The sequence below is a fragment of the Leuciscus leuciscus genome, assembly GCF_965113295.1.
Source record: "Leuciscus leuciscus genome assembly, chromosome: 4".
Classification (NCBI taxonomy): Eukaryota; Metazoa; Chordata; class Actinopteri; order Cypriniformes; family Leuciscidae; genus Leuciscus; species Leuciscus leuciscus.
The window spans coordinates 47586415-47597299 of record NC_138728.1 but is presented as its reverse complement, the minus strand read 5'-3'; the positions used below and the strand labels follow the sequence as shown (position 1 = coordinate 47597299).

At 39.3% G+C, this 10885-nt stretch overlaps 1 protein-coding gene across 1 annotated transcript; it reads left to right on the top strand.

Annotated features, from left to right (window-relative positions):
* Window positions 1–635: 635 nt before the first annotated feature.
* On the top strand, window positions 636–9330 carry nots (nothepsin; the record flags this gene model as incomplete). The annotated part of the gene is made up of 9 exons (XM_082167502.1): window positions 636–686; window positions 1287–1550; window positions 3937–4054; window positions 4136–4254; window positions 4389–4585; window positions 6241–6363; window positions 6438–6591; window positions 6702–6800; window positions 8939–9330. 9 exons carry the CDS (start codon window positions 636–638, stop codon window positions 9119–9121), a joined length of 1308 nt encoding a protein of 435 aa, XP_082023628.1. The 3' UTR covers window positions 9122–9330.
* Window positions 9331–10885: the final 1555 nt, after the last annotated feature.

The following is a 10885-nucleotide window of genomic DNA, read 5'->3' as shown; positions in this document are numbered from 1 at the left end:
AGTCTCTTGCCAAGTCCAGTCAGCTTTACTTCTACAGCAGCTTCACCGGGACAGAGTGTTTCACAGCAGCTTCACCGGGACAAACAGGGGAATAACTCCGTGACATGAGACACATTCAGGTTCTGCTGTGAAGAAGCTCTACATGTTCAGTTCAGTTACAGTGTTTGTCTTGGTTTCTGAAGCTTTTTATGTCCATATACAAATATTTACACGTTCAGAAATTTGCTGTGAATCCCTCTGGATCTGTGGCGCTCCTCATCGAGCTGCTTAAGCCGAGAGCAACATCCAATAGACCAACGTCTGGTTTTCAGGAGATGAACATCTCCAGCTTCTTGCATTCTACTAGTTTTCATATTGTAAACATTGTGATGGTCTTTTTCTTTGAGGGTGTCTGGTTTTGGGGAAACTGGAACGGGGAATGAGCATCAGGAATAATAAGGTTTATATTTCAGAGAAATGTAGAGAAGCACAGTAATGTTAGCTCGTACTTGTGCGTGTGTCCTAAGCTCTGGTGTCTTCACCTCTGGTCTGTTTGCTGAGTGTTAAATCAACACGTGAAAGGGCCGCGGTGACCTGACATCTGCATTTAAACATCAGCTGGAGTCACTGCGGCTCTGAGTGAGCGTGTGACCACCATGAGGACCGGTCTGATCCTGCTGGGGCTGCTGGGCTTTGTTCAGAGTCTGGTAAGGTAAGAACAACACGCTTCATTGCTTTGACTCTATTTTCAGATTAAAACGGGCTTACCTGCTCATTACAACTACAATAAATGCCCATGAATGATCTATTTTGAGTGTTTCAGCTGTGATTTAACTATAAATCTATGTCTAACTATAAAGACAATCATGTTTTTACCACATAATTGCAGTAAAACCATTGTGACTACAAAATTAGCCATGGTTTTAACTATGGTTGAACTTTTATTAAAACCATATAGCTGCAAGATTAAGAAATGGTTTCATCTGTTTTGTAGAAAAACTCTAATAAACACAAAACTAAATATGTTTTTTAGTATGTGAACTGGGAGAAATGAATCATGATTTCAGAAAGAAAAGTTTTTTGTTTTGTTTTTTACCAAAATTACTTAAATTTCACTTCTGAAATAAAATTGTGAAGATTAAAAAAATACAGTAACAAATGTATTGCTCTTAATGTTAGCTAATGAACCTTATTGTAAAGTGTTACAAAAGCATTTTGTTTCCCAAATTTAAAAAGGCTTTTATAGTCACTTCTGAAAGCAAATAAATTGTGAGTTTAACACAGATAGCCTACTGTACAAACATTAGGCCACGGAATGCCGAGTCATTATCAATACGAGAGTCATTTCTGAGAGATTTGGTGGTGACGAGGTGTTGTCCCGTCCCAGGGTGCCGTTGAGTCGCGTGCCCCCGCTGCGGGGTCGCCTGCGCGCCGCCGGCCAGCTGGAGGAGTTCCTGCGGGAGCACCAGCCCGACGCCTTCTCCCGGCGCTACGCCCACTGCTTCCCCCCCGCTCAACACTACCTGCACACGGGCGGCAGAGCCACGGAGAGACTCTACAACTTCATGGACGTGAGCCGAGATCTGTGTTCATCTGCTGTCACACTCGCCAAACCTCATTCCTTCAAACACCGAAAAAACAGCAACATAGTGTCGGCCCAGATCCGGCCATATGTACCAGATGTGGGCCGGATCTGGGCCGCCACTGTTGCTGTCTGGGGTAACGGGGTTTGATGGTAATGGGGCTGACCGTTTTAGTTTAATAATGTCAGGAAAGATGCTTCTTAGAACGGGAATTTAGTGCTGATGTTTCTACAATTATCAGCTGTTGACTTTAAATCATGAGGGTTGACATCTTAAGATGGTCTTCATCCCATCTTACCTGGTAAAAAACAGCAAAGGGGTCATTCTATGAAAATGTCAATTTTTCTGTCCCTAGCCTTTACAGTAATATTACACTTAAAAAACACTTTAGGGTTACAATTTCTTTACATTTTAAAATAAAACAATATGTTATTTGAACAATTACACCTTCTTGAGCCATCAATGTGGCAATATTTGATTTTTATTAATTATATAGAATTCCAAGCACCACAGAAGTACTCGTCCCCACAGTCATGTACAGAGGGAAAATGCTTTATTTTGAGGTCAATAACAGATTTTTACACCATTTAAAATACAATAATGTATACATAACTATCAAATATATTATGTAAATGATATATATAAAAAAAATGCAGAATAAATATTATTAAATTTATAATGAAAGTAGTGGTCCCCTGGAGCTGTGTCACTGGTGTTACCGTTAAACAAAAATCTCTTATTTTGAAATAAAAATCACACTGATGACATCACTTGACTTTCTTCTTCCAATTTCCTGAATATCTATGAAGAAAAGCCCATGGTAGATCCACTGTCTCTTTTCAGTTAGCAGAAATCTTCTCATTTATCTCATGATTTCATATGAAGCTTTTAGTTGAAGTCACTGGTATGACCTACTTTACTGTTAGGTAATTGTAAAAAAAACTAGAATACAAATGGATTAAACTACTTAATTTAGTTAGTATACTATGATTGACAACATGTGGTTTGTTACCTTGCAGCAGCCATTTTGTAAAATTAATTTTTCATGAAAATGGTCACTGGTGTTACTGTCACTGGTGTCACCTTTCTTATGGGTAACACCAGTGACTTCCATTTATAGATAAACTTTATTGTGTCACTGGTGTTACTGTCTTTTTTTCTGTCACATTAAATGCAATGTCACATGTGACATAGTAATAATGTTACATCCATTTAATTCTGCTACACTCAAAAGTTAAGATTTAAAGGATTGCATCATTACTTGATTTTAACTGGTTTTCAAATATTTTCATTGTTATAGCAAATAGATGGTAGCGCAGATGAACTAACATCATTCAAGCACACTTTTAACAAACCTGATTAAAATAAATAAAACATAATCTCCTTATTTGTTGCATTATTATTATTTTTCGCTAACTCTGTGTACATGTGCTGAAAAACATTAGAAATAATATTTTATAAAAACCAAATAATATTGCCAAAGAAGTAAGGTAACACCAGTGACAAAAAAATGGTACATGCGGTCTTTAAATAAATGTACAAAAAATATAAAAAATCATTAAGCTGTCATTTATGCATAATATTCATAAAGTCAAAGGGTAGTCTAATAATGTGGTGTAAGTTTAAATGTTAGAAAAACAAATCAATTTTAAGACATCTTGCCATACCAAAAGTGGACGTTTCTGTAGAATGACCCAAAGATGTTAAATTATCTTTGAAACATTCGCGTCTTCAAAGGATCATTTTATTATTTATGGAATATACAATATATTTACAAGACAATGCATAACAATGGCAGCATTTAAGTCTTTTAAATAGTACACTATCAGCTAAAATTGATATATTTATAGAGATATGGAATAAATGCAACAACAACAAAATCCCAAACTCAAAAGTTTGTGGTCGGTAAGATTTTTTTTTTAATGTTTTTTTAACAGAAGTCTCTGTTCAACTGGATATATTTGATTAAAAATATAGTAAAACAGTAATATTGTCAAATATTATTCCAATGTAAATCAGCTGTTTTCTATGTGGATATACAGTAAAGTGTCATTTATTCCTGTGATCAAAGCTGAATTTTCAGCATCATTACTCCAGTCTTCAGTGTCACATGATCCTTCAGAAATCATTCTGATATGATGATTTGATGCTCAAGAAACATTTATGATTATTATCAGTGTTGAAACTGATACTTTTTTTCAGGATTCTTTGTTGAATAGAAAGTTCAAAATCTATCTAAAACAGAAATCATTATAAATGTCTTTACTGTCACTTTTGATCCATTTATTGCATCTTTGTTGAATAAAAGTATTAATTTCTTTTAAAAAGGCCAAAGATTAAGACTGAAACTGGCTTTGAATCATGTGTTGTGAAGGCGCAGTTCTTCGGTCAGATCAGTCTGGGTAAACCGGAGCAGAACTTCACGGTGGTGTTTGACACGGGATCCTCTGACCTCTGGGTCCCGTCGTCCTACTGCGTGAGCCAAGCGTGCGGTAACTAACACACACATTCACCCGGGCTTCATGTGTGAACTGCCGTATGCTGATGAAGTGACCTGGCTGTTGTTTACACAGCGATGCACCACAAGTTCAAGGCCTTTGAATCGAGCACGTACGCACACGACGGACGAGTCTTCGGCATCCATTACGGCTCCGGTCACCTCCTGGGAGTGATGGCCAAAGAACAACTGAAGGTATCCGTTCACACTCAGACATAAAAGCCCATTTCTGAGGTGGATTGGCTTTCATGATGCGGATTAAAGCTTATCCTCAGTGGCCTCACTTTGGCAAGAACATTATTGTATGAAAATATCTTGTTTGGGTTCAGGTGGGCTCTGTGAGGGTCCAGAACCAGGTGTTCGGCGAGGCTGTATACGAGCCGGGTTTCTCTTTCGTCCTGGCTCATTTTGACGGGGTTCTGGGTCTGGGTTTCCCTCAGCTGGCAGAGGAGCTCGGCTCTCCTGTGTTCGACAGCATGATAGCGCAAGGCCTGCTGGAGGAGCCCGTGTTCTCCTTCTATCTCAAGTAAGAAATCACCACAACATCACTTACTGATCCACACTTTGATGCTTTTTGAAATCAGGAACTTAGACACTGACGCTATGGGAATGTCTGAAGCCTGTATGGATTAAGGGCCAGATTTGACAACAGCTCGCGCGAACGTAAACCCAGGATTTACTAAAGACATGCAGTGAAAAATTAGGCGTGGACCGTTATTTGTGCGACTGACCTTATTGCATATGCATTTGTAGGAGTCTCACTTTCAGACACAAAATGTCTGGGAGGAAAGTATTGAAATAAAGCATGTAATGGTGATTAATGAAGGTTTGCGCTATACTTGAGGCTTTAGACGGGTTGTGTGCTGCATTTGTCTTGTCAATGACACTGACTCTGCAAATATGGCATATAGTTCATAAATATACCCAGGATTAATTGTTGACCCCTGGTAAATTATGAGCAATGTGAACCCAGGATTGTGTTTACTCAGAGTTTACAATGACCAATGTAGTGTTGAACTAGGTTTTATCCATGGATGCTGCAGGTTATGTGATTCAGCTTGTAAAATGGTGTCATATGGTGTCATATTCTCAGATGTTTTGTTACGGGATGCAGAGAATATTAAGAAGAGAGGATCAGTCTATTCTCAAAGATCCTGTGATAGAGAGTTCCTCACGAGGACATGCGGAAAGGGTTTTCTTTCTGGTTCTCAAGATGGAGGGAATGGAGCAGTTCGGTCTCCATGTTATTGTGTACATAGTCGTCGAGGCTGGTCTGGTATTGTCGTATTCCAGTAGCGCAATGGTCATGTGATGGGGCTTGACAAATCAGGAAGCGAATGTGGGCAGCCATGCCTTCGTTTCAAAGTCTCAGTTTTGGTCCGTCTACAGTGAAACACAACCCGAGATTTCTCAAACTGAAAGGGTTGAAAGCTCTGGAGTAGAGTGGCGCCAGGCGTAACCGTAGCCAAAGTTATGCGCATTAAAACGAAAACGCTCTAGTGTAAACAGGGCCTTAGGTTCCCTGAAAGAGGGAATGAGACGCCGCTCACTGTTATTCATCAGGGGAGGGACTTGTGTTGCAACTCTGTTCAACAGAAAACAGTCTTAGAAGATTAGAAGCTTGTGACACATAAATGCGCACATCAACCGATCACTTTATTTAGCGTTCATATAAACACTACGTCTGGATTCATCAATCAGAATGATTTCACCCTACAGGGTTCCCATAATGTCTTCTGACGTCTCGTTCATGAACATGATCATCAGGTTTTCTACATGTCACCCCCAGAGACATTCTCACGTTTGATAAGTAGGTAACACTTTATTTCGATAGTCCAATTTAGACATTCTACTAACTATTAGTAACTTTGGAGCTAACTTTGGAGTATTAGTAGACTGTTATGGTTAGGTTTTAGGGTTAGGAGTATAAGTTGACTTGTAGTTGCCAAGTTATAGTCAGTAGAAGGTCTGTTGGGGGACCAACAAAATAAAGTGTTAGCAGATATTAAGCTGACAGTCTACTAATACTCTAATGACAGTTTGTTGACATGTAGCTGCAAAGTTACTTATAGTTAGCAGAATGTCTAAAGTGGACTATCGAAATAAAGTATAACCGATAAGTACTATAATGTGCAAAAATGATAGTACTTATAAGAGCGTATGTCCTGATCACGACTACAGGAACGGCGACTCAAGCTTGGGAGGGGAGCTGCTGTTCGGAGGAGTGGACGAAACACGGTTCGTTTCTCCCATCATCTGGGCTCCAGTCACTCAGAAGGGTTACTGGCAGATCAGATTAGATGGGTGAGTGTGACATGAGTGTCTTTAATGGAGGTGAACTCAAAGACAGCAGAAATCAGTGTGTTTGTTGTGTCCAGTGTGAAGGTTCAGGGAGCTCTGAGTTTCTGCTATCGCAGTAATCATGGCTGTCAAGCTGTAGTGGACACAGGAACGTCTCTGATCGGCGGCCCAGCGAAAGACATCATGCTCCTCCAGCAGTTCCTCGGAGCAACGCCTACCGTGGCCGGAGAGGCGAGTATGGAGCGGTTATCCGCAGTAAAGGATAATCCAGTGAGCATGTGACTTCACTGATGTTGATGGACGTCTTCAGTAAATGAAGTCTTGTTTGTTTGTGGGTTTAGTATCTGTTAGACTGTGCCAGGATCAGGAGTCTTCCTGTAGTGTCCTTCATGATCAACGGTGTGGAGTTTTCCCTCACTGGAGAGCAGTATGTCAGGAGGGTGAGTACAACAAAACACAAACTCAAGGTTTACTTTGGACTTTGAGTAATGGACTAATCATTCTTCTTTTTCCCTTGAGTCTATGGCAGCCCAAAGAACAGTGAATAAGAAAGTTATGAAATTTGCCACACAGTTTGAAGATTTACTTGGAGTCTCAATCTCAAATTTATAGTACCACCCAAAGCTCAAATTTGAGGCCTAAAAACAAAAATTGTTTCCCATGCAAAGTTCATTGCACCCTTTGACATAATTTGGTCCCACTTTATCTTGGGTGTCTTTAACTGTTATGTACTAACATTTAAGTCAATAATTTGAGACAATACACTTAACATGAACGCAATTTTACATTGTACTTATATTTAAAATTATATTTAATTTGAGGGTTTTTTTTTAACCTTTAAATAATACCAGCTGACAGGGCTCTCTGAATCCTGTGTTTACAGCATTACAATTGTTCAGTTAGGCTACCAAATGTTTTGACAATCACAATAGCCTAAGTGATTTAGACTAAAGTTTTATTTTACATCCAACTCCAATCCACCCTTGCCAAACTTGGTGTGTGTAATGACAACCATGACCTGAGGGTACCTGAGCAGTTTCATCACAGCGCCACCTACGGGTCTTCTGAAACTGAAACTTCTGAAACATTTCCCCTAAAATCACTGCTCTCTCTAGATTCTGAGTGACAGATCAATAACCCAGTTTTCCTTTAGCGTCGGCTGTTTGCCATAAAATGCTGTATTTTTCAAAGTATTGGTGTGTCATTGAAAAAAGAGCTTTTTGTAAACACCTTTGTGTCAGATTTTCACCAAATTGAGCTCAGATCATCATTAGACCATGCTGGTTATGAAATTCTTGATAACGCAGTTGTTCACTTCATAACACTTATAATATCTTTGGATTTATTACAGATCTCTGGCAGATTTAGTCACACAGACCGCACAAGCGGCTCAAGAAGAAACACAGACTGGCTATTGTATCACACTATTGTATTGAGCATCTCAATGAAGATGGTGTTATCAGATCATCTGTGGCAGTGTAGAGAGAGAGAGAGTGTGAGAGGTTGCCAGATTGCACAGATTAAGCAAAACACCTGGCAGAAGTCGTATCCTCTTAAGAGAAAAGCTCTGTTTGGGGGATTTAAACTATTGACATCTGGCAACCTCAAACATGAACGCTTGTGGAGGCTTGTTACCAATGCAAGATGAAACGAAAATAAACATTTCAGGATAAATAACCAGCGGGCCAATATTGCGACGTTTCTTTTTAATGAATCAAGAGCATCAGATTTAGTTATGATGATTAAAATAAAATTAATAGTGCAGCGGAATACTGAAATGATTTGCTCTGAAATGATAAAACTAGTCTTTTTGTGTTTCTTGGGACACACTGTTCACGGGTTGACCTCTGTTCTGCTTGACATCATAATCTCTTGAGATGAATTGGTGCCGTCTTACATTCACATGTTCAAACTCTACCTCAGCTTCAGTGTTGGGGAAGTTACTCTTAAAAAGTTATGAATTATCAGCTACTAATTACAACTTTCAACAGTGTATTTAGTGTATTGTTCTAATTATTCTCTTCTAAAAGCATTACTAATTACTTTCTAAATCCCATATCAACCTCGACCAGTTGAACAATACAAAGAGCAAAAACATCTAGCGTTAAAAGGTATTACTAATTATGACTCGAACAAACTACATCAAATTTTGATTTATTTGGAGCGGGAGAGAGGAAGAGCCCAGGCCGCAAGTGTGTGTATCTTAGCAATGAATGCATGAAACCCCCTTTAGGTACAGTACATTTTAATTGAACCATTATTTAAGTTTTTTATTTACCTGTATGTAAGCAGTGTTAATGTTCAAACTGTGTATTTACAATGTTTAAAGTGGCTGACATTAATAACTATTCTTATTAGGACTAAAACTGGCTGGTTTTGAGCTGTGTATCGCTGTAGCTGAATAGTTAGGCCTACTACGCTACTGTGTTTTCATATTGGTCATTATGGTGGTACTTGGAGAGCCAGATATTTTCTGAGCTGGTACTTGGTGTAAAAGATGAATCCCTTGCTTTACTGTGCTATTTCAAGGGAAAAGCGATTTAAATGAATGAATGATTATGACTGGTTTTCTGTGTAGGAGATGCTGAACAATAAGGAGATCTGCTTCAGCGGCTTCCAGTCCATAGACCTCCCTTCTCCCGCGGGAGCCGTCTGGATCCTGGGGGACGTGTTCCTCTCCCAGTTTTACAGCATCTATGACAGGGGTCATAATCGGGTGGGACTGGCTCATCTCGCAGAAGCGCCAAAGGTCATCGTATAGATCACACGGGTCGCTCGTCTCTGAACGTGCAGAAGAAACTGAGTGTCTGACATCCTCCATTAAATCATTAAACACCATCCTTTACTCTCTCTGTACTCTGTCTGTGGCACCATTAGAAAACTGCACGTGACATTAAACACATTCATCATGATTTTCATTGGATTAAAGCGCAGAGATTTAATTTGTCCCATCATGCAACTGCATCACAGGTACAAAGAGATTACATGTGGAGTTCATCTAAGAACACTTCAAACCACATATATATATATGCCCTTTCTTATTTTGATCAGTTGATGTATTTTGCTCGTATGTCCAGAAACTGTCATGAAGGTCATTCAGGTCTTCTATTGAATATTATTTCACAGTGCAGAATTGCATTTTTGATGACGCCTGTTAGTGATAATTTCCAACTCAATGGTAATATTGATAGTAATAATGATTTATGTGACACTACAATAAGAACTGAATGACTGATTTCCATCAACACAAATATAGAGAAAAGCACAGATACACACCGTCACTCGTCGTGACTCACAAACACACACTGATCTTACTGTCTATATGAGGATCCATTACACACATTTATTCTGACATGTTATTTCACTGTGTTATTCTATTCTATTCTATTCTAATGAAGAGAAAATAAGAGACTCTAGAACATCTCACTGTTACTGATTTATCATGCAGCTCAAAGCATTATGGGTAGAGTCTCTCATCAGTCTATTCTCATTCACCAACACAGTTTCACTGATGATCCATGACTAACCCTAAACCCAGGATAGAGTGTGTGAGTGAATGTGGTCTGGACTGTGTGTCAGAGACGCTGTAGAAGGACAGAGTTCCTGCACTGTGATAATAGTGGCAAGAATAAGTCTGTGAAACCTGTGAAAATATCTGGAATTCTGCATTTTTCCCATAAAATGTTGCCTGATCTTAATTTTTTAATGCCAGTGTTAATGTGTTTGGTCTTTAGAGGATAAAGATGCTACAAGAACAATGACTTGATACTAACAATCCATCCACAGACACACTCCTGATACATTAAATACATTAGATACTCCATACAATGACCCACAGCAGATCTATAGAGCTGGAGGGTTTCTAAATGCCTGATGTAAGAGTTGCGCGTGTGTTTGTTTTTATGATTTATGAGGACAGAAATTTGTATAATGACATGGGTATTACACCGGTATTACAATGTCAATGTGATTTATGAGTACTTATCCTATATTTCCTCATATTTCAAAACATACTAAACAGTTTTTTATCAAAAATACATAACGTTTCCTGTTATGGGTAGGTTTAGGGGTAGTGTGTGTGAATGAGATCAAGAGTTTGTGTGTGTGTGTGTGTGTGTGTGTGTGTGTGTGTGTGTGTGAGTGAATGAGAGCAAGTGTGTGAGTAAGTGTGTGTGTGTGTGTGTGTGTGTGTGTGTGTGTGTGTGTGTGTGTGTGTGTGTGTGTGTGTGTGTGTGTGTGTGTGTGTGTGTGTGTGTGTGTGTGTGTGTGTGTGTGTGTGTGTGTGTGTGTGTGTGTGTGTGTGTGTGTGAGAGAGTTAGTGTGTGTGCGTGAGTGAGTGAATATGTGTGTGTGTGTGTGTGTGTGTGTGTGTGAGAGATGAGTGTGTGTGACTGTGTGTGTGTGTGTGTGTGTGTGTGTGTGTGTGTGTGTGTGTGTGTGTGTGTGTGTGTGAGAGAGGTGAGTGTGTACATGTTTTTCTATCCCGATGGGGACTTCAACCTGAATGCACACAGACTCATGGGGA